Below are 25147 nucleotides of genomic sequence, written 5' to 3'. Positions count from 1 at the left end.
GAGGTGCTCTTGTAGCCCTACACAATGAATGGTGTTTGTCATCCAACAAGAGAGTGTAGAGTAGTTTCAGTTATGTGATCAATGTTGAGAGTGTCCACTAGTGAAAGTAGGATCCCTAGGCCTTGTTTCCGAATATCGAATCTCCGTTTATTTACTGTTCTGTTGCATGTTTACTCGCTGCCATATTTTATTCAGATTGCTATTACCACTCATATTCATCCATATTACTTGTATTTCACTATCTCTTCGCCGAACTAGTGCACCTATACATCTGACAAGTGTATTAGGTGTGTTGAGGACACAAGAAACTTCTTGTATCGTGATTGCAGGGTTGCTTGAGAGGGATATCTTTGACCTCTTCCTCCCTGAGTTCGATAAACCTTGGGTGATTCACTTAAGGGAAACTTGCTGCTGTTCTACAAACCTCTGCTCTTGGAGCCCAACACTGTCTACAGGGATAGAAGCGTGCGTAGACATCACCCGGCTGCCGCAGAAACATATCTAATACATGAGTTAGGGTTTTGCTGCCTCTCTCTGCTTGCGCCGCCACCGTAGCCTACTCCATCCCGTCTTCCAGCGTGCACCAACGAACGGGAGAGCACTTTTCCGGAACCACTCGCCTTTGTGATCCTATACGGGAGAGGGCGAGTTAGGTTTTGTGAAGCAATCTGCGCGACTGCTCAAGCTCTTCATCACGGGCCGTCTTTCATCCAAGTTGGGCGGTACGGCATACTGTCGTGTTCAATGTCATCTACTTCGACAGTTCTTCGCCAACTTCGTCGTCAACAACTTTACTACTGCGCCGAGAACTGCTACACCCATATCGGTACGCGCGATATATCCCGATTTAGCGATGCTTGTTGTATTGTATGCTCTGATGTTGTTCATGTTGCTTAATACATCTAGTATGTTAGATTTTCACATGTTAATAGTTTGATGTAGTCATGTTTCACTCCCTCCGTTCTTTTTTTATAAGACGTTTTAACTCTTTTGTAGGTTCAGTCACTTTAGTATGTATCTCGTCTAGTTTTAACGTGTAGGTCCACTCATTTTGCTTTGTATCTAGTTCACTTTAAAAAATCTAAAAAATTTATATTAGTGAACAGAAGAAGTATATTCTAAAATTAATCACAAACATTACGCCTAACTATCCAACAACTTTTCAGTATCAAAGAAATTATTTCTACATAAGCTGAAGAGGCCAAAAAAGCAACTACGGAAAATATCGTTCTAGTCAATTTATTTGAATGGCGGGGCATCCATGCGACCGAGAAGTACCTCATTTTAATGATGTATACGGAAAAAAAAAGAGCAAGAAATCAGGAACCTACGTCCTCAAGTTGTTCATAGTTTTCTCTCGCAAAAAAAATATTTGTTCATAGTTTTCAGAACATGCCGGCAAACTTTGAATCGAAGTCCTAATTCTCACGTTATCAAATACGGGCACTGACCCCCCCGCCCCCCCCCCCCCCCAAAAAAAAAAGCTAAGACTGTACGGGCATCTAAAAAAAAACTTAGACTGTATGAGGAATCCCATAGTGATTACCATCCAGCGGCCGGGAGATAGAAGGATGCGTAAGGGTAAACGGTCTTCATTTTATCAACTGCAGTCCCATGCACCTTCATCAACTCCATGGATTCAGTACCGAGCATGAAGATGCCGATCATGGTCCACAGAAACAGCGCATCGCCTTCCTCTGTGACCCCGATTATCTTGACCACCGGCATGGCAGTAAAGCGAGGGTCCGTCTTGGGCGATGGCGCAGCCGAGAGACCAGGGATAATCTCCTTCAGATTAACCGTCTTCAGCAGCACCCAATCGTCAGCATCAGCGTCTCGCGCCCACAAGTGCAGGGTGAAACCTTGCACCCCGGCTAGCCCAAGCACGCCACCGTCCATCTTGAGGAGACGCACGTTGCCGCATCTTGGCCGATGGAGCGTGGTCAGGGTCCGCAGGTCCGTATCAAAGGCAAGGATGCGGCACTCCACGAGCTGCTGGTACAAGACGTTGCCGACGACGGTGCAAGGCTCCGAACGGACTTTCCATACCAGGGGAAGCTCCAGCATCCGGCACCACTGGCCGGTGAGCGAAGAGAAGACGCTCGCAAGCATGGTGTCGTCCTCCGGGTGCCTGAACACGACGGCCACCCGGAAGGGGCTGGCGTGGCACGCCGGGCGTTGTCCTTGGTCCCCCTCGCCGTCTTCCGTGGCGCAGTCGCAGATCAACGCGGCACCAACCTGGTTGTTTCCGTCGGGCGCCTCCGGCATGTCGAGCGCTTTCGCCCGAACCAGATGGCGCTCTTCGGTCATGGGGTGCCAGACCAGGAACCGATGATCCCACACGTCGCTCAGGAGGACGCGGCCGTGGCGGGAGTCCACGAACTGCCAGTCAGTCCTCCGATCGTAGCACCCGTGGTCGAAGCTTGCTGGCTCGCCGGCGGGTACAAACATGTGCGGGAGGTCGTCGGAATTGTGGAAGAAACCTAAGGTCACCGGTGCCGCGCCGCGAGCGCGGTACAGCTCGCGGAGGAAAGAAGGGTCGTTCACGACGCCGTGCCATGCCTTGCACACGACGGAGGCGCTCGCTAGCACGTGCGGAAGCGGCGGAAGTCGCTTCAGTATCTCGAGGTGGAGATCGTGCGGAAGGAAACTCATGGCGAAGTCGGCGAAGTCGGCGAAGAAGGATTCTCACGCACACGACCTCAACGCACGGACGCTATGTACGTACGAGAGACTCTTGATACTACTGTATATGTTTGCGACCCGACGTGTTAGTGTCCAATGCGAACTCGATCGTCGCCTGAAAAATCCTTGACTCCTTGTACAACTCCACCACCAGCACGGCAGCAGCAAGCCCTACCGAATATAAGCTGTTATGCAGAAATTTTCCAAACTGAAAACACATCCCGAGTGGAATACACAAGCTCTTCAATATGGAGCCTCTACGGCACTACTGGAAAAAACACACCACAAAGAATAGAACACAGTAATTATTGGAAAACACACATGACAAAGCTTAGAAGTCGTTTGGAAGCCAGGTTTTCATTTCATTTGTAGCATTTTGAAATGAATACATGTATTCATTTCATTTACATTGTAATTCCAGAAATGGACACTTGTTTGGTTGCCACAAGAATTGTAAATGACAGTAGAATTCAATATTGAATTTGTTTGATTGCCACAGGAATTGTGAATGACAGGTTTCAGTTCGGAATTGTGATTACACATGGCATCATTTTGCTGGATTTCCTAAATGAAATGATGGCCCTATTCTGTGGCAACCAAACAGCCCACCTATGGAATTTTAAAATAAATTCCAGGATTCCAGGCTCAAATGATGGATACCAAACGACCTCTTAGAGAAAACACATGGCAAAGATTAATTCACGGCAAGTTCCTCGGACACGTGGCCGTGCTAGCCACGCTTGACACGACCACATGCCTTTGCCGAGTATCCCTAGAGCAAGTACAATAAGGTACAGTCAGCTAACTATAAGAGATAAAATATTATAAGTTTGTTTAGTTGAAGGAGAGAGATTAGGAGAGAGAAAAAAAAGTAGGCTCTTATCTAATAGCCAGCTCTAGCACGTAATTCTAGACACTATGTGAGACTAAAAGGTGGGCCATGTATTATAAAAATACTACACTTTTATAGCTTACTATTGTACATACTACCTATAAGTTGACTATAGATGATGTGACAAAATGTTATAGCCGGCTGACAGCTACACATTTGTTCTATTTTGTGCTTAATTTGTATATAAACCTATTACATTTGCAATATACATTGCACTAATTGATTTCTTTATGTATAATTCGAATATGATTTTTTTTGGAAGACTTAACATGTTCACCATTTTGTAATAGCTGTGTTCCTTTAGTGCTAGGAGAATGTAATATTGTGTCTAAGCTATCTTAATCCTCAGTTGACTTTACATACTTTTTTTTTTAGAATAAAGGCGCTCCCGCCCAGTTCCATTTCCAGATTGAAAATGAAACTACAGAATATCAGGTTTCAGGATTTTAACCATTCTAGGACCAGACTCACACCTCACCCCTTACATCTCACCATAAACCGAAAACACCACACCCAGAAAACGTCCAGTTTTCCAACAGGAAAAGAAACTGAAACTGCCACACACACAGCCAGAACTAGCTGATACAAACGCAGACACCTCCTCACAACATTCTGAGACAAAACACCCTCTAATACTTCGTCAGCCTTCTTCGTTTCCTTTCCTTTTTTTCTCACAGCTTCACTCTGCTTTCACCTCGCACCTCCGGAGTTCCAGGTCCAATCAGCTTCGTCGCAAGCTTCCTCTTTTTTAGTACCATTCGACCCGGGGCATCTCCATAGCCTTCCTTTCCAACTCCGCGCACCATCTCCCAATCTTTGGCCGCCATTCTTCCTTGCACAGCGGCATCCATCTCCTGAGAAGCCTGGCCATCCTCATCCAAATCACCTGAAAGCCAGTCCAAGTTAGACTCCCAAAATGCAATTCATTTCTCATCTTCCACAGATTCCAAATGACAGCAGATGAAAAGGTATTCAGAGCCCCATTTTTCTCATTACTTATCCAGAGTCTAGCAACCTGCTCGTAGTTGTTTCCCATCCCTCTTCCAACTAAACTAGAAACATAAGACCAAACGTCCCGAGCAACATCACATTCAAAGAACAGATGGCACATACTCTCAGGTTCGCAACAAAATAAACATCGGCCATCATTTATTGTTTGCCTTTTGGCCAAATTGTCCCTAGTAAGAATTTTGTTATGTGAAACTAGCCAAAGGAAAACCTGGACCCTAGGGGGTACATTTAGTTTCCAAATCGCGGGGATATAAACCTGCTTTACTCCCCTAAAATTAATCACTGCATATAAGGACTGCGAGGAGTAAACTCCTGTAGAATTTAGCTTCCAAACCATCTGGTCTGGCTCATCCGTCAGCCTCAAATGTTGGACGATTGCTTTTAGTTCTTCCCATTGCAACAATAATTTGTCATCAAAACATCTCCTAAAGGATAGTCTCAACTCCTCCCCATCCCAAATCTCCTTAATGGTTTTTGTCTGCTCATTACAGACAATGTACAACTCCCAAAAATGTATGGCCAAGCTAGTGCTTCCAAACCATTGATCCTCCCAAAATTTAATATTTTGGCCATTACCCACTAACCACTGGTAGCCAAACTTCGCTGCTGTAAACGCCCATAAAACTCCCTTCCAAAAAGGGGAGGCATTCACCTCCTTACATGCAAATAAATTTGGATGTTGTGTTCTGTACTTATATTGGATAATCTCCTTCCACAACTTATGATCATCTAAATTAAATCTCTTCACCCAAGAGGATAACAAAGACACATTCAGATCTCTAATATTTGCAATTCCCAAACCACCAAAGTCCTTTTTCATACTAACAAGGTCCCAATGTGCTAGGTGATACTTATGGTGGCCTTCATAGTTATCCCACAAGCAGTGGGACATCTGCGAGTTGATAGCTGTCACTGCCCACTTTGGAAACTTAAGAACCGATAAAAGATAAATAGGTATACTTGCTAAGCAAGAGCTGATTAACACAAGTCTGCTTGCATGATTCAAAAGCCTCCCTCTCCATCCCGCAATCCGCTTAATAATACTATCAATCAAGGGTTGTAAATCTTGCTTACAAAGTTTTCCAAAATGTAACGGCACCCCCAAATACTTCAAGGGGAACTCACTAACTTTACACCCAAAAACTTGAGCTAACACATTAACTTCTTCTACTGTCACATTAATAGGCACCAGGTCACTCTTATTAAAGTTAATCCGCATCCCGGACAACTGTTCAAAAATAGACAACATCCATTTCAAATTTTGCGCTTGTCTCACATCATTTTTAATAAACAGCAGTGTGTCATCTGCGTATTGCAGACTGAACACCCCCCCATCCCTATATCCTTGTAGCAAACCAGATATCAAATTCTGGTGGGCTGCTTTCGATAGCATTCGCGTAAAAACGTCTGCCACAAAGTTAAACAGCAGCGGGGACAAGGGATCCCCCTGCCTGAGCCCTTTCCCCGTCAAAAAATAGTTACTTTCACAATCGTTAATACGAACTCCCACCGAGCCTCCTTGGACTAGAGACAAAAATTTACAATTTGTTCATGTGGTTTAAAGAAATATGTCATCTATTCTCATAGTTCAAAATAATGTGTACTATCCGCCCGGCCTTAATTGTTGAAATTTATAGGGTACGCCGGCGACTTGTCCGGGCCGTTGAACAGCCCAAAGTGATTCTCCGTCTCATGACCCTCCTTCAAGTTCTCGTTGAACATGGCGAATATGTACGCCTCCAGCGGCCCGGGCCTCTTGGGTGTGCCATTGCCGACGTGGTTGATCAGGTTCTGGTTGTACGTCTGCGCGTTAGCGATGCTCGCGCCAACACCGCCGTCGGAGGGCCAGCCGCTCTCCGAGACCACGATGGGCACAGCCGGCGAACCTGCCTTCTCCATGGCCGTGTACAGAGCGTCCACCATGGCGTCGAAGAGGTTCGTGTAGGTGAGCCCGTTGTTGTCGCCCACCGTCGTCGTGCCTGGCTGGAACGTCGCGTAGCTTAGCGGGATGTCGCTCGGGTTGTCAATGTAGGCGAAGTAGGGGTACACGTTGGCGAGGAGCGGCGCGCCGGTGCTCGCCAGGAACCTGGCGACCTCTGTCATGTACGCGTCCTTGAACGCTCCCTCGGAGGGCGGCGAGGAGGACGCGAGCACGCTCATCTTGACCGCCGTGGTGACCTTGATGTCGCCGCGTCCGGCCGCCAAGAGCGCGCCGTTGAGGTTCTGCATGGCCGGGAGGATGCTTCCCGTGCCGGCGTCGGGCACCTCGTTGCCGGCTGCGATGTACTTGATGCGGACGCCCGGGTGAGGTAGGACGTTGTCACGGACCCAGGCGTACGCGGCGTCCGGGCCGGAGGCGAGGGCGGCGAGGTTGTCGTTGCCCACGTCCATGATGAGTTCGATACCGGTGCCGTCGAGCGCCCGGAGCGTCTCCTGGTCCGGGGCGTAGATGCGCATGGCGCCGATGCCCTGGGACTGGTAGAACTGCACCACGTCGGTCCGGGACGGCAGGTTGTCGCCGATCATCCCGTTGCACACGCCGATGGATCGCACCTCTGCCCGCCGTGAACAGGGAGATTAATTAGCCCCGGCGAACTCGATTAGATTGTTGCGTGCAAGGTTGATTAGTTTGACACCGGTGATGAACAGAAACATGCATAGATAGCTTACCGGTAGCGATGGATGCGAAGACTCCGACGACCAACGCCATCGTTAGCGCGGAGGCAGAGCACCTAAGCTGCCGCGCCATCATCGCGCGGCTGAGTTTACTGATCAGGTAGCTAAGAAACAGCTGATGCACCTGCTTTCAACTCCCGTGGTGTACTCTGCCGGCGTGTAGCAGCCCTGCTTTTGCATGCAAAAGTGTACCATGCAGACCACCCCTATATATACATGATTCCATGAGCGGCTTGTAGGGATAATAGTTTGGCGAGTTGCAGGTACGTAGTTAGTCTATTCTGGTTTCTGACTTCCAAGTTGGTTCCGCTCTATAGCAACACAGGTGCGTGTATGGTGTGATTATCTTGTTTCTGACTTTCAACTGCATGCCCAACACAACTCATGCATGACTAGATAATCGATGGTACGCCCCAACTATCTTGTCCGGCCATGCTTTAAATTTCGGCATGAGGAAAAAAAATCCAATCTTGGAAATTATGAAAGTTATGTGGGAACCATTTTAACTAAATTTTGTCAAATTGGAATAAAATTTAACCAAGTTTCAATCCTACTACCTCTGTTCCATAATATAGGACGCTGTCAAAATGACTTACATTAAGGAACAAATGTAATATTTGATATTTTTATGAATGCATGTTGTATAGACATTTTCTAATAAATATATGGGAGTGTCTAGGGCGTAGTCGAATAATGTCATCGCATTATCTTGGGTAGGGGTTGAACCCGAGATTCCTATTTTTTTTCGAAATGGGGTGAGCCCTGGCCTCTGCAACGGCCGATGCACACAACCTTTTATTAAGCAAATGAATATTCAAACTTTACAATTCAACGATCAACGAGGGTCGATACAAAAATCAACCACCAAAAAAGAGAAAACTGCTAAGAAATCTAGGCATCCTGTAATCTCTTAATAGGCCGCTAAGTAGCCTGGTAGAAAATATCCTGGGCAACCATTCGAAGGCGGTTGCATCCAGAAACCATGCACTCCCGCTGGTCCTCCGGGAGCAAGAACCGCCAAAGTTGGATCCAGTGAACCATAGTGTGGATAACCTGCAAGAAATTAATAGAGTCCTTTCTATTAAAAACAATATTATTTCTGGAATTCCAAATTGACCAACATAAAGCCGAAACACCAATGCAAATCCTAGCTTTATCAATTTTGTCAGTTCCATTAAGCCAATTCCCAAACATATTTGTGACATTGGATGGATGCGGAATATTATATGCAGCAAAAACCACCCGCTAAATAAGCTTAGCAAAAGGACATGAAATGAACAAATGTTCACCTGAGATTCCTATTTATGTTTGTTGGGTTGTTTTGTTGTTTTCCCTGATTTGTTGTTGAGTGTGCTTTTGATTTGTTGAGCACATGTTGATTTTATGGGGTTTTGTTCTTGGACCGCGGCAGAACTAAAAGAAAACCCTTCATGAAACAACGAATTTCGAACAAGTCCTTGTCCTGGGTAAAGTTGGAGGATTCTTAACAGAAAACTCCCTAACCACTCCGAGGAAACAATCCACTTTACCGCATCGTTATTCCTACCTAGCCACTACTAGAAATCTCTCTCCTCTCTTGATTCTTCTTGAGCGACAAGAAAGAAACGAAGAAAGGAGGATCAGAAGCAATACAAGATGAACCTTGAAGATCTGGATGGAGCTGCAGGTTCAAGATGACCCTGGAGACATGGATCCAGGACAAGGTAGGAAGACTACCCACTTCTTCTCCTCTCAATACCTAGAGCTCATTCACATTGCCAGCATGAACTAAACTGATTAGATTTGCTAATATTGCTTGTATTCAACAAATTCATCTTGCACTATTGCAACACACAAGTTTTTGCATCTTGATTTACCTGCGAGTACAGTGATGTTAGTATGTCAAATTAACTCCCCGCCTGCTTCTTGCCAAGAATTCAGTGAAAGGTATAACTGAATTCTTGTTCTTGATATACATGCGAGTACAATGACGTTAGTACTGATTCAGTCATTCGGTGGATCAAAAAAATTCCAAGCCCAATTCCACATTGGAGAACATGTCAATTAATACAACCTCGGTGTTGGTTAACACCAGACCTAGGGCCAATGGTGACAGCTACTGCCTGAGCTGCGTTCATGAAGGAAAAAAATTGAAAGAAAATATGACATAATACAAGTTGTGTGAAATCAAAATAACATGAAAAGGTAAAAGTAAATATAATATACACATTGGAAAACAAATGTAGTTAAAGGTAAGTAATGCACCTCCAACCCTGTTTTTTTTTTGGAATGCCATTCTTGTCAAGAGGATGTAGAAAGACATAGTGGTCTTTGTGTTCAAGCTTAACTTGATCTTATCTCCATGCTTCATGTTGTAGTCAATCAAGACCCTCTTGTAGTCTTCTCGGAAGATGTGTGTCTTGTAGGTGCCATTGTGCAGATGGAACACGCATAACTCCCTTTCTTTAGTCTCCACAAACATAACTCTCTTGTTCTTCATCTTCGCATGGAACTTGTCCCTTGCGAAACAAGGCATGTTCTGCATGAAAATAGAAATTAAAAATGAAATATAATCACCAAGAAGTAAATGAAAGATATTTACATATTTGATTGAGATGAAACAAATTAAAGTGATTTGTGAAGTTGTTGCGTAGATTGATGAAGAAAAGTTCATGTTGGTCTTCCTTTATCCACATTGTCCATCACGTATTCCGCACAGCTCATACTTGTTGGACATCTAGATGCATTATTCGAATGGAGAAAAACATTAGTAGGAGAATCATATAAGACAATTACAAAATCCAACAAAATAAAGGGACAACATCAGACAAAGCATTAAATTTTTTGTTTGGAAGAGATGATGACTACAGTATTCACAATATCCATCTTGAATACAGAGGGTCTTACATTTTTATGTATGGATCATATTATAGATCATTGTTAAAAGCATTCAATGTAAAGATGGAAGATACAATTACATTTACTTGGGATGTAAAGGACATATATTTAATGTGTCTATCAATTCTAGACCGAATTTAATAAAACATTGGGTTGGCTTCCATGGTAATTCTTTTATCTTTTAAATATTCCTATTTATCTGACTAATATAAATATATAAAATACATAATTTGTGAGATTCTCCCTGACGTATGTGAAGATGCATTTGAGAAATGTTATTTCATGGATTCTATGGACATATCGCAAGAAGAAATGAATGCAACTATCAAAGCTATGCAAGAATTAATGAAGGACATAAGTTTTGATAATCCTACACCTAAGTTTGTAGTGCACATGCTAGATAGTGATGAATTGTACCATTTGGGTTAGTATTTTTCTCTTATGTTTGTTAGCATTTTGTTGTTTATTTTTGTTGTTTAATTTTTGCTGATGACAATTGTAATTTTTATTTTGTTTTTGTTTTCGGGATGTGTCTTGGAAAGCTTCAAAAGGCACATATTGAAAACAAAAACAAAACATAAGAGCCTAGGTTCGGTGATGGTGGCGTACTGTTGTAGTCAACGTCGTTCATTTTTTATGAGCATTGTACACTACAGGAAAAAAGCTCAGTGCCGTGCACGGGTCTTTGTCGTGTGCTTCCAGCGCCCTTTGCCGTGCGGAAGTTCTTTGCCGTGCGCCTCGCGCACGGCAATGAATTCTTTGCCGTGTGGCTCCGGGGCGACGCACGGCAAACAAACAGCGCACGGCAAAGAGCCAGTTCAGCGCTCGGCAAAGCAAGCAACGCACGGCAAAGAATCCAAAAGCTCACGGTAAAGAAATCTGCACGGCAACGAGAGAGCCAAGGCGCACGGCAAAGCCGCGGGCACGGCAACGATGCCTTTGCCGTGCGTGGCAACCCTTTGCCGTGCGTTTTTGCACGGCACAGAGGGCAGTTTCATTTATTTTCCTTCTTTTGTAGTATTCATATTTATATTAATACTTATATTTGTTGTAAAATTAGTTTTTACTTTTTGTAGACTGTTTGTTAGTGTTACTTAATACAATCTGTATACCGATAAAACAAGTAATCTACATCTTCATTGACCCCTCCCCCCAACATATCAGGGTTTCGGAGCAAATTAACGGGGGTTCGGTGTCTGCTAAGTGTTATCGCCCCCACATATTTGGTGCAATTTCTTGAAGCTTTACACCTTACACGACACTTCCAAACATATTCTTGGTCCACATGAAAGTTTGGCTGGGATTCAAAGTGCTCCGGAGGTCTCCCCCCCCCCCCCCAACACAGCGGTCTATATATGGGCCCCGGTGGTCTACCCCCCCTAGATTTCTCCGTGCGAGTTTCACCAATGTACTTTTTCATAGGTTTAGTTTTGTTTATGCCATATACACATGGAAAGCTAGGTTTGGCACACTTTGGCACATTATAGCCACGCGTTACCCGCAGCGGGACACTTCAGCCTACAAGTCGAGGAATCTTCCAAGTGTTATCGCCTGAAAGAGAGGAATGCCACACATGGGAGCTATGCCTTGCACTATTTGGTGAATCACACCTTCCAACAAACTTTCACACATATCCTAGGTCCACTTGCAAGTTTTGGTGGCATTCCGGTGCCCCGGCGGTCATTCCCCCCCGATAACGGCGTTCTGCGTGCCTCGGGGGTTCTACCTCCCTAGATTTCTCCGCGCGAGGTTTCACCAACATACTTTTTGATAGGTTTAGTTTTGTTTAGGACATATACACATGGAAAGCTAGGTTTGGCACACTTTGGCACACTATAGCCACCGGTATACCCGCAGCGGGACACTTCAGCCTACAAGTCGAGGAATCTTCCAAGTGTTATCGCCCGAAAGAGAGGAATCTCACACATGGGACCTATGCCTTGCACCATTTGGTGAATCACACCTTCCAACACACTTTCACACATATCCGAGGTCCACTTGCAACTTTTGGTGGCATTCCGGTGCCCCGGCGGTCGTTCCCCCCCGATAACGGCGGTCTGCGTGCCTCGGGGGGCCTACCCCCCTAGATTTCTCCACGCGAGGTTCCACCAACATACTTTTTGATAGGTTTAGTTTTGTTTAGGACATATACACATGGAAAGCTAGGTTTGGCACACTTTGGCACACTATAGCCACCGGTATACCCGCAGCGGGACACTTCAGCCTAGAAGTCGAGGAATCTTCCAAGTGTTATCGCCCGAAAGAGAGGAATCTCACACATGGGAGCTATGCCTTGCACCATTTGGTGAATCACACCTTCCAACACACTTTCACACATATCCTAGGTCCACTTGCAACTTTTGGTGGCATTCCGGTGCCCCGGCGGTCGTTCCCCCCCGATAACGGCGGTCTGCGTGCCTCGGGGGGTCTACCCCCCTAGATTTCTCCGCGCGAGGTTCCACCAACATAATTTTTGATAGGTTTAGTTTTGTTTAGGACATATACACATGGAAAGCTAGGTTTGGCACACTATAGCCACCGGTATACCCGCAGCGGGACACTTCAGCCTACAAGTCGAGGAATCTTCCAAGTGTTATCGCCCGAAAGAGAGGAATCTCACACATGGGAGCTATGCCTTGCACCATTTGGTGAATCACACCTTCCAACACACTTTCACACATATCCTAGGTCCACTTGCAACTTTTGGTGGCATTCCGGTGCCCCGGCGGTCGTTCCCCCCCGATAACGGCGGTCTGCGTGCCTCGGGGGGTCTACCCCCCTAGATTTCTCCGCGCGAGGTTCCACCAACATACTTTTTGATAGGTTTAGTTTTGTTTAGGACATATACACATGGAAAGATAGGTTTGCCACACTTTGGCACACTATAGCCACCGGTATACCCGCAGCGGGACACTTCAGCCTACAAGTCGAGGAATCTTCCAAGTGTTATCGCCCGAAAGAGAGGAATCTCACACATGGGAGCTATGCCTTGCACCATTTGGTGAATCACACCTTCCAACACACTTTCACACATATCCTAGGTCCACTTGCAACTTTTGGTGGCATTCCGGTGCCCCGGCGGTCGTTCCCCCCCGATAACGGCGGTCTGCGTGCCTCGGGGGGTCTACCCCCCTAGATTTCTCCGCGCGAGGTTCCACCAACATACTTTTTGATAGGTTTAGTTTTGTTTAGGACATATACACATGGAAAGCTAGGTTTGGCACACTTTGGCACACTATAGCCACCGGTATACCCGCAGCGGGACACTTCAGCCTACAAGTCGAGGAATCTTCCAAGTGTTATCGCCCGAAAGAGAGGAATCTCACACATGGGAGCTATGCCTTGCACCATTTGGTGAATCACACCTTCCAACACACTTTCACACATATCCTAGGTCCACTTGCAACTTTTGGTGGCATTCCGGTGCCCCGGCGGTCGTTCCCCCCCGATAACGGCGGTCTGCGTGCCTCGGGGGGTCTACCCCCCTAGATTTCTCCGCGCGAGGTTCCACCAACATAATTTTTGATAGGTTTAGTTTTGTTTAGGACATATACACATGGAAAGCTAGGTTTGGCACACTATAGCCACCGGTATACCCGCAGCGGGACACTTCAGCCTACAAGTCGAGGAATCTTCCAAGTGTTATCGCCCGAAAGAGAGGAATCTCACACATGGGAGCTATGCCTTGCACCATTTGGTGAATCACACCTTCCAACACACTTTCACACATATCCTAGGTCCACTTGCAACTTTTGGTGGCATTCCGGTGCCCCGGCGGTCGTTCCCCCCCGATAACGGCGGTCTGCGTGCCTCGGGGGGTCTACCCCCCTAGATTTCTCCGCGCGAGGTTCCACCAACATACTTTTTGATAGGTTTAGTTTTGTTTAGGACATATACACATGGAAAGCTAGGTTTGGCACACTTTGGCACACTATAGCCACCGGTATACCCGCAGCGGGACACTTCAGCCTACAAGTCGAGGAATCTTCCAAGTGTTATCGCCCGAAAGAGAGGAATCTCACACATGGGAGCTATGCCTTGCACCATTTGGTGAATCACACCTTCCAACACACTTTCACACATATCCTAGGTCCACTTGCAACTTTTGGTGGCATTCCGGTGCCCGGCGGTCGTTCCCCCGATAACGGCGGTGTGCGTGCCTCGGGGGGTCTACCCCCCTAGATTTCTCCGCGCGAGGTTCCACCAACATACTTTTTGATAGGTTTAGTTTTGTTTAGGACATATACACATGGAAAGCTAGGTTTGGCACACTTTGGCACACTATAGCCACCGGTATACCCGCAGCGGGACACTTCAGCCTACAAGTCGAGGAATCTTCCAAGTGTTATCGCCCGAAAGAGAGGAATCTCACACATGGGAGCTATGCCTTGCACCATTTGGTGAATCACACCTTCCAACACACTTTCACACATATCCTAGGTCCACTTGCAACTTTTGGTGGCATTCCGGTGCCCCGGCGGTCGTTCCCCCCCGATAACGGCGGTCTGCGTGCCTCGGGGGGTCTACCCCCCTAGATTTCTCCGCGCGAGGTTCCACCAACATACTTTTTGATAGGTTTAGTTTTGTTTAGGACATATACACATGGAAAGCTAGGTTTGGCACACTTTGGCACACTATAGCCACCGGTATACCCGCAGCGGGACACTTCAGCCTACAAGTCGAGGAATCTTCCAAGTGTTATCGCCCGAAAGAGAGGAATCTCACACATGGGAGCTATGCCTTGCACCATTTGGTGAATCACACCTTCCAACACACTTTCACACATATCCTAGGTCCACTTGAAACTTTTGGTGGCATTCCGGTGCCCCGGCGGTCGTTCCCCCCCGATAACGGCGGTCTGCGTGCCTCGGGGGGTCTACCCCCCTAGATTTCTCCGCGCGAGGTTCCACCAACATACTTTTTGATAGGTTTAGTTTTGTTTAGGACATATACACATGGAAAGCTAGGTTTGGCACACTTTGGCACACTATAGCCACCGGTATACCCGCAGCGGGACACTTCAGCCTACAAGTCGAGGAATCTTCCAAGTGTTATCGCCCGAAAGAGAGGAATCTCACACATGGGAGCTATGCCTTGCACCATTTGGTGAATCACACCTTCCAACACACTGTCACACATATCCTAGGTCCACTTGCAACTTTTGGTGGCATTCCGGTGCCCCGGCGGTCGTTCCCCCCCGATAACGGCGGTCTGCGTGCCTCGGGGGGTCTACCCCCCTAGATTTGTCCGCGCGAGGTTCCACCAACATACTTTTTGATAGGTTTAGTTTTGTTTAGGACATATACACATGAAAAGCTAGGTTTGGCACACTTTGGCACACTATAGCCACCGGTATACCCGTAGCGGGACACTTCAGCCTACAAGTCGAGGAATCTTCCAAGTGTTATCGCCCGATCTCACACATGGGAGCTATGCCTTGCACCATTTGGTGAATCACACCTTCCAACACACTTTCACACATATCCTAGGTCCACTTGCAACTTTTGGTGGCATTCCGGTGCCCCGGCGGTCGTTCCCCCCAGAAAACGGCGGTCTGCGTGCCTCGGGGGGGTCTACCCTCCTAGATTTCACCGCGCGAGGTTCCACCGTGCCTTCGTTCGAGGCTCCATCCCTGTAGTTTTAAAATATCATGATAATTACATTATTAAAAAATACACGTGTTAAAAAACATGTTTAATATAATTTTGAAATATATTTGAATTTTATCGAGTATGAAAATGGTGAAAAAAACATATGTACCGTGCAAAAGTGCACGGCAAAGACAAGCCTGCACGGCAGAGTATTCTTTGCCGTGCACAGGCTCACGGCAAAGGCTGAGTTGGACGGCAAAGAGGTCTTTGCCGTGCGGAAGCGCACGGCAAAGCGTGGCTCGCACGGCAAAGCCTCGCTCGCGCACGGCAAAGCTTAGGCGCACGGCAAAGGCAGCGAACCGTTATCCACTCGGCTCGGCCCGACCGTGGCCATCCTCATCCACACACGCGCGACCCGTCCACGCTCAGCTGCCCCCCGCGCGCCGCCACCTCGCTCTGCGCCCGCGTCGCGCCGCCGCCGCCAGCTCTGCCCCCGTCGCGCCGCGCCGCCGCCTCGCCTCCGCCACCGCCGCGCCGCCGCCTCGCCGCCACCGCCGCGCTAGGCCCCCCTCCTCCCCCACGCCACCCACCCACGCAGCCCCCCTCCGCGCCAGGCCAGGCCACCTCCTCCCGCGCCGGGCCACCTCCTCCGCCGCGCTAGGTCCCCTCCTCCTCCCACCTCACCGACGTCCACCAGGTCCCCTCCTCCGCCGCCATCTGCCCTGCCTCCAAGCCCCGGCCTGCCCTGCACAGGTTAGTGTATATAGGTTAGTTAGGTTAGGTAGGTTAGGGTAGGAGTGTTAGGTTAGTGTATATAGGTTAGGATTTAGTGTAGTTAATTTAGTGTAGGATTTTTAAAAATGGATTTAGTGTAGGATTTTTTAAAATAGGTTAAGAATAGGCCAATATAGAAAAAAAGATAATGTGCTGCGGTAAAAGTTGTGAAATATAGTAAAAGTTGTGAAATAAATTGTGTTCACCTTCATGAGTTATTCATTGGATCTTGTCGCTATGCAGGCGATGCTTCGAGGTGGACACGGGGGGCGGCATCGTGGTGGTCTTTGAGGGGGCGTCCCAGATCTTGTTCGCCGATTCGCTCACGCGTCAAGGGTAAAAAACTCGCCTCTCTCGTACCTAGGTTTTTTTTGGGTCTAGATCACCAAGTATGTCGCGTTACCTAGGCGTCTCTTCCCGACCGTAAGGGTTACGCGGATAAATATGCATTAGTGGTCTCGCATATTATGAAGCGTAACTCTTACGGCATTTATCGGGACAGTCGGCGGATGCGTAGTTGGGTACGTTCTCCCTGCTCTACCCCGGTCCGAGTCAGGATTTCGGCAGCGCCTCCCCGTTGTTCTCCGGATGCACACCCCTCTCGGCTTTTTGGCGAGACGTGTATCGGGAGAGCAGCGGGGAGGTGCTGCCGAAATCCCGACTGATCAAGAGCAGGAGAACGTACTCAATCTACGGATCCGGCGGCTGCTAGGAGCCCACCTAGTAGAGATTCAGGTTGATGCATGCGTAAAAAAGGAAAAATTAAAATGCGGATCATGTTTGATATAAATTCTAAGTTTGTCTGTTTTGGTGCTGGTTAGAGGATGGATAATCGTGACTGGATGTACGATGGCAGAATTGGTCCGTGGAAATATACTGAGGAATGGGGAGAAAAGACCAAGCAGTTCGTGGACAGGGCGTTTGACATCCCTAGCAAACCCAGAACAGTTTTTTGCCCTTGTAGTAAGTGCAACAACCAAAAAACACAGGACAAGGAAACTATGAGTCTTCACCTGATCAAGTCTGGGTTCAAACCGTCCTACAAGATTTGGACTTTTCATGGAGAAAAGGCGAAGAAACGTGCTAGGAAGGAGGTGCGGCAGATTCAGCCTACGAGAGAATATGATACTGGGTTTGATAGGTGCCTAGAGAACTTGGCTAATGGTAATGTGCCTGAAAGCCCTCATGTAGAGGCGGAGACATCTAGGGATGCGGAGACAAGTGAGGAGCCGGAGGAAAACACAAAGAAGTATTACGAGGCTTTGTTTGCTTCGCAGAAACCCCTACACGTAAATACAGATGTGATGGCGTGTATTTCACACGTTCGTTGGGCAACCCCAAGAGGAAGGTATGATGCGCACAGCAGCAAGTTTTCCCTCAGAAAGAAACCAAGGTTTATCGAACCAGGAGGAGCCAAGAAGCACGTTGAAGGTTGATGGCGGCGGGATGTAGTGCGGCGCAACACCAGTGATTCCGGCGCCAACGTGGAACCTGCACAACACAACCAAAGTACTTTGCCCCAACGAAACAGTGAGGTTGTCAATCTCACCGGCTTGCTGTAACAAAGAGTTAACCGTATTGTGTGGAAGATGATTGTTTGCAGAAAATAGTAGAACAAGTATTGCAGTAGATTGTATTTCAGTAAAGAGAATTGGACCGGGGTCCACAGTTCACTAGAGGTGTCTCTCCCATAAGACGAACAGCATGTTGGGTGAACAAATTACAGTTGGGCAATTGACAAATAAAGAGAGCATGACCATGCACATACATATCATGATGAGTATAGTGAGATTTAATTGGGCATTACGACAAAGCACATAGACCGCCATCCAACTGCATCTATGCCTAAAAAGTCCACCTTCAGGTTATCATCCGAACCCCCTCCAGTATTAAGTTGCAAAGCAACAGACAATTGCATTAAGTATGGTGCGTAATGTAACTAGTGACTACATCCTTGAACATAGCACTAATGTTTTATCCCTAGTGGCAACAGCACAACACAACCTTAGAACTTTCTGTCATCGTCCCGGTGTCAATGCGAGGCATGAACCCACTATCGAGCATAAGTACTCCCTCTTGGAGTTACAAGCATCTACTTGGCCAGAGCATCTACTAGTAACGGAAAGCATGCAAGATCATAAACAACACATAGCATAACTTTGATAATCAACATAACAAGTATTCTCTATTCATCGGATCCCAACAAACGCAACATATAGAATTACAGATAGATGATCTTGATCATGTTAGGCAGCTCACAAGATCCGACAATGATAGCACAATGGGGAGAAGACAACCATCTAGCTACTGCTATGGACCCATAGTCCAGGGGTAGACTACTCACACATCACACCGGAGGCGACCATGGCGGCGTAGAGTCCTCCGGAGATGATTCCCCTCTCCGGCAGGGTGCCGGAGGCGATCTCTGGATCCCCCGAGATGGGATCGGCCGCGGCGGCGTCTCTGGAAGGTTTTCCGTATCGTGGTTCTCGGTGCGGGGGTTTCGTCACGGAGACTTTTTATAGGCGGAAGGGCAGGTCAAGAGGCGGCACGGGGGCCCCACCACTACAGGCCGGCGCGGCCAAGGGGGGGGCCGCGCCGCCCTATGGTGTGGCCCCTCCGTGGCCCCTCTTCGTCTCTCCTTCGGACTTCTGGAAGCTTCGTGAGAAAATAGTCCACACATCTTTGATTTCGTACAATTCCGAGAATATATCCTTACTATGATTTCAGACACCAATAAAAGCAGAAAACAGAATCGGCACTTCGGCATCTTGTTAATAGGTTAGTTCCGTAAAATGCACGAATATGACATAAAGTGTGCATAAAACATGTAGATAACATCAATAATGTGGCATGGAACATAAGAAATTATCGATACGTCGGAGACGTATCAGCATCCCCACGCTTAGTTCTGCTCGTCCCGAGCAGGTACAACGATAACACGAGATAATTTACGGAGTGACATGCCATCATAATCTTGATCATACTATTTGTAAAGCATATGTAGTGAATGCAGTGATCGAAACAATGTATATGACATGAGTAAACAAGTGAATCATATAGCAAAGACTTTTCATGAATAGCACTTCAAGACAAGCATCAATAAGTCTTGCATAAGAGTTAACTCATAAAGCAATAATTCAAAGTAGAGATATTGAAGCAACACAAAAGAAGATTAAGTTTCAGCGGTTGCTTTCAACTTGTAACATGTATATCTCATGGATATTGTCAACATAGAGTAATATAATAAGTGCAATAAGCAAGTATGTAGGAATCAATGCACAGTTCACACAAGTGTTTGCTTCTTGAGGTGGAGAGAAATAGGTGAACTGACTCAACATTGAAAGTAAAAGAATGGTCCTCCATAGAGGAAAAGCATCGATTGCTATATTTGTGCTAGAGCTTTGATTTTGAAAACATGAAACAATTTTGTCAACGGTAGTAATAAAGCATATGCATCATGTAAATTATATCTTATAAGTTGCAAGCCTCATGCATAGCGTACTAATAGTGCCCGCACCTTGTCCTAATTAGCTTGGACTACGGGATCATCACAATGCATTGTTTTTACCAAGTGTCACAAAGGGGTACCTCTATGCCGCCTGTACAAAGGTCTAAGGAGAAAGCTCGCATTGGATTTCTCGCTATTGATTATTCTTCAACTTAGACATCCATACCGGGACAACATAGACAACAGATAATGGACTCCTCTTTTATGCATAAGCATATACCAACAATTAATAATTTTCTCATTTGAGATTTGAGGATTGTTGTCCAAAACTGAAACTTCCACCATGGAGCATGGCTTTAGTTAGCGGCCCGATGTTCTTCTCTAACATATGCATGCTTAACCATATGGTGGTAGATCTCTCTTACTTCAGACAAGACGAACATGCATAGCAACTCACATGAAATTCAACAATGAATAGTTGATGGCGTCCCCAGTGAACATGGTTATTGCACAACAAGCAACTTAATAAGAGATAAAGTGCATAATTACATATTCAATACCACAATAGTTTTTAAGCTATTTGTCCCATGAGCTATATATTGCAAAGGTGAATGATGGAATTTTAAAGGTAGCACTCAAGCAATTTACTTTGGAATGGCGGAAAAATACCATGTAGTATAGGTAGGTATGGTGGACACAAATGGCATAGTGGTTGGCTCAAGTATTTTGGATGCATGAGAAGTATTCCCTCTCGATACAAGGTTTAGGCTAGCAAGGCTTATTTGAAACAAACACAAGGATGAACCGGTGCAGCAAAACTCACATAAAAGACATATTGAAAACATTATAAGACTCTACACCGTCTTCCTTGTTGTTCAAACTCAATACTAGAAATTATCTAGACCTTAGAGAAACCAAATATGCAAACCAAATTTTAGCATGCTCTATGTATTTCTTCATTAATGGGTGCAAAGCATATGATGCAAGAGCTTAATCATGAGCACAACAATTGCCAAGTATCACATTACCCAAGACATTTATAGCAATTACTACATGTATCATTTTCCAATTCCAACCATATAACAATTTAACGAAGGAGAAACTTTGCCATGAATACTATGAGTAGAAACCAAGGACATACTTGTCCATATGCTACAGCGGAGCGTGTCTCTCTCCCATAAAGTGAATGCTAGGATCCATTTTATTCAAACAAAACAAAAAACAAAAAACAAAAAACAAACCGACGCTCCAAGAAAAAGCACATAAGATGTGATGGAATAAAAATATAGTTTCAGGGGAGGAACCTGATAATGTTGTCGATGAAGAAGGGGATGCCTTGGGCATCCCCAAGCTTAGACGCTTGAGTCTTCTTGATATATGCAGGGGTGAACCACCGGGGCATCCCCAAGCTTAGAGCTTTCACTCTCCTTGATCATGTTGCATCATACTCCTCTCTTGATCCTTGAAAACTTCCTCCACACCAAACTCGAAACAACTCATTAGAGGGTTAGTGCACAATATAAATTGACATATTCAGAGGTGACACAATCATTCTTAACACTTCTGGACATTGCATAATGCTACTGGACATTAGTGGATCAAAGAAATTCATCCAACATAGCGAAAGAGGCAATGCGAAATAAAAGGCAGAATCTGTCAAAACAGAACAGTTCGTATTGACGAATTTTAAAATGGCACCAGACTTGCTCAAATGAAAATGCTCAAATTGAATGAAAGTTGCGTACATATCTGAGGATCATGCACGTAAATTGGCTTAATTTTCTGAGCTACCTACAGGGAGGTGGACCCAGATTCGTGACAGCAAAGAAATCTGGAACTGTGCAGTAATCCAAATCTAGTACTTACTTTTCTATCAACGGCTTAACTTGGCACAACAAAACACAAAACTAAGATAAGGAGAGGTTGCTACAGTAGTAAACAACTTCCAAGACACAAAATAAAAACAAAGTACTGTAGGTAAAAACATGGGTTGTCTCCCATAAGCGCTTTTCTTTAACGCCTTTCAGCTAGGCGCAGAAAGTGTGTATCAAGTATTATCAAGAGACGAAGTGTCAACATCATAATTTGTTCTCATAATAGAATCAAAAGGTACCTTCATTCTCTTTCTAGGGAAGTGTTCCATACCTTTCTTGAGAGGAAATTGATATTTTATATTACCTTCCTTCATATCAATAATAGCACCAACAGTTCGAAGAAAAGGTCTTCCCAATATAATGGGACAAGATGCATTGCATTCAATATCCAAGACAACAAAATCAACGGGAACAAGGTTATTGTTAACGGTAATGCGAACATTATCAACTTTCCCCAAAGGTTTCTTTGTAGAATGATCAGCAAGATTAACATCCAAATAACAATTTTTCAGCGGTGGCAAGTCAAGCATATTATAAATTTTCTTAGGCATAACAGAAATACTTGCACCAAGATCACATAAAGCATTACAATCAAAATCTTTAATCTTCATCTTAATGATGGGCTCCCAACCATCCTCTAGCTTTTTAGGAATAGAGGCTTCGCGCTCTAGTTTCTCTTCTCTAGCTTTTATAAGAGCATTTGTAATATGATGTGTAAAAGCCAAATTTATAGCACTAGCATTAGGACTTTTAGCAAGTTTTTGCAAGAACTTTATAACTTCAGAGATGTGGCAATCATCAAAATTCAAACCATTATAATCTAAAGCAATGGGATCATCATCCCCAATGTTGGAAAAAATTTCAGCAGCTTTATCACAGCAGTTTCAATGATTTTAGCAGTTTCAGTGCAGTTTTTCGCGCTTTGCATTAGAAGTGGAAACATTGCTAACACCAATTCTTTTATTAGTATTAGTGGGAGGTGCAGCAACATGTGTAGCATTAGCATTACTAGTGGTGGTAATAGTCCAAACTTTAGCTATATTCTTTTCTTTAGCTAGTTTTTCATTTTCTTCTCTATCCCACCTAGCACGCAGTTCAGCCATTAATCTTATATTCTCATTAATTCTAACTTGAATGGCATTGGCTGTAGTAGTAATTTTATTATGATGATTCTCATTAGGCAAAACTTTTGATTTCAAAAGATCAACATCAGCAGCAAGACTATCGACTTTAGAAGCAAGTATATCAATTTTCCCAAGCTTTTCTTCAACAGATTTGTTAAAAGCAGTTTGTGTACTAATAAATTCTTTAAGCATGGCTTCAAGTCCAGGGGTGAACTCCTATTATTGTTGTAAGAATTCCCATAAGAATTACCATAGCCGTTGCCATTATTATAAGGATATGGTCTATAGTTGTTACTAGAATTGTTCCGGTAAGCATTGTTGTTGAAATTATTATTTTTAATGAAGTTTACATCAACATGTTCTTCTTGTGCAACCAATGAAGCTAATGGAACATTATTAGGATCAATATTAGTCCTATCATTCACAAGCATAGACATAATAGCATCAATCTTATCACTCAAGGAAGAGGTTTCTTCGACAGAATTTACCTTCTTACCTTGTGGAGCTCTTTCCGTGTGCCATTCAGAGTAGTTGATCATCATATTATCAAGAAGCTTTGTTGCTTCACCAAGAGTGATGGACATAAAGGTACCTCCAGCAGCTGAATCCAATAAATTCCGTGAAGAAAAATTTAGTCCTGCATAGAAGGTTTGGATGATCATCCAAGTAGTCAGTCCATGGGTTGGGCAATTTTTAACCAAAGATTTCATTCTTTCCCAAGCTTGAGCAACATGTTCAGTATCTAATTGTTTAAAATTCATTATGCTACTCCTCAAAGATATAATTTTAGCAGGGGGATAATATCTACCAATAAAAGCATCCTTGCATTTAGTCCATGAATCAATACTATTCTTAGGCAGAGATAGCAACCAATCTTTAGCTCTTCCTCTTAATGAGAAAGGGAACAATTTTAATTTTATAATGTCACCATCTACATCCTTATATTTTTGCATTTCACATAATTCAACAAAATTATTAAGATGGGCAGCAGCATCATCAGAACTAACACCAGAAAATTGCTCTCGCATAACAAGATTCAGTAAAGCAGGTTTAATTTCAAAGAATTCTGCTGTAGTAGCAGGTGGAGCAATAGGTGTGCATAAGAAATCATTATTATTTGTGGTTGTGAAGTCACACAACTTAGTATTTTCAGCGTTGGCCATTTTAGCAACAGTAAATAAAGCAAACTAGATAAAGTAAATGCAAGTAAACTAATTTTTTTGTATTTTTGATATAGCAAACAAGATAACAAGTAAAGTAAAACTAGCAACTAATTTTTTTGTATTTTGATTTAGTGCAGCAAACAAAGTAGTAAATAAAACTAAGCAAGACAAAAACAAAGTAAAGAGATTGAGAAGTGGAGACTCCCCTTGCAGCGTGTCTTGATCTCCCCGGCAACGGCGCCAGAAAAAGAGCTTGATGGCGTGTATTTCACATGTTCGTTGGGCAACCCCAAGAGGAAGGTATGATGCGCACAGCAGCAAGTTTTCCCTCAGAAAGAAACCAAGGTTTATCGAACCAGGAGGAGCCAAGAAGCACGTTGAAGGTTGATGGCGGCGGGATGTAGTGCGGCGCAACACCAGTGATTCCGGCGCCAACGTGGAACCTGCACAACACAACCAAAGTACTTTGCCCCAACGAAACAGTGAGGTTGTCAATCTCACCGGCTTGCTGTAACAAAGAGTTAACCGTATTGTGTGGAAGATGATTGTTTGCAGAAAACAGTAGAACAAGTATTGCAGTAGATTGTATTTCAGTAAAGAGAATTGGACCGGGGTCCACAGTTCACTAGAGGTGTCTCTCCCATAAGACGAACAGCATGTTGGGTGAACAAATTACAGTTGGGCAATTGACAAATAAAGAGAGCATGACCATGCACATACATATCATGATGAGTATAGTGAGATTTAATTGGGCATTACGACAAAGTACATAGACCGCCATCCAACTGCATCTATGCCTAAAAAGTCCACCTTCAGGTTATCATCCGAACCCCCTCCAGTATTAAGTTGCAAAGCAACAGACAATTGCATTAAGTATGGTGCGTAATGTAACTAGTGACTACATCCTTGAACATAGCACTAATGTTTTATCCCTAGTGGCAACAGCACAACACAACCTTAGAACTTTCTCACATGTCCAGGTGTCAATGCAGGCATGAACCCACTATCGAGCATAAGTACTCCCTCTTG

General features: G+C 45.0%; 2 protein-coding genes across 3 annotated transcripts in view; both read right to left on the bottom strand.

Annotated features, from left to right (window-relative positions):
* Positions 1-1542: 1542 nt before the first annotated feature.
* LOC127340369 (uncharacterized) lies at positions 1543-2655 on the bottom strand. Its single transcript, XM_051366129.1, has one exon. It carries the CDS (start codon positions 2653-2655, stop codon positions 1543-1545), a length of 1113 nt encoding a protein of 370 aa, XP_051222089.1.
* A 3550-nt stretch (positions 2656-6205) lies between these two features.
* The window catches only part of LOC127345684 (glucan endo-1,3-beta-glucosidase GIII), an 82079-nt gene continuing 63137 nt past the window's right edge, over positions 6206-25147 (bottom strand). The window contains exons 1-2 of one of the 2 annotated variants that reach the window (XM_051372191.2): positions 7259-7337; positions 6206-7143 (exon numbers count right to left, since the gene is read on the bottom strand). In XM_051372191.2, the coding sequence (XP_051228151.2) occupies positions 6206-7143; positions 7259-7337 (1017 nt within the window). Of the gene's footprint in view, positions 7144-7258; positions 7338-25147 lie in introns of those variants that run through there. The other variant, XM_051372187.2, reaches the window with a different exon arrangement.

Source organism: Lolium perenne, chromosome 3 (assembly GCF_019359855.2).
Source record: "Lolium perenne isolate Kyuss_39 chromosome 3, Kyuss_2.0, whole genome shotgun sequence".
NCBI lineage: Eukaryota > Viridiplantae > Streptophyta > Magnoliopsida > Poales > Poaceae > Lolium > Lolium perenne.
Note: the sequence above shows the minus strand (reverse complement) of the source record. Positions and strands in the feature narration are given on the sequence as shown.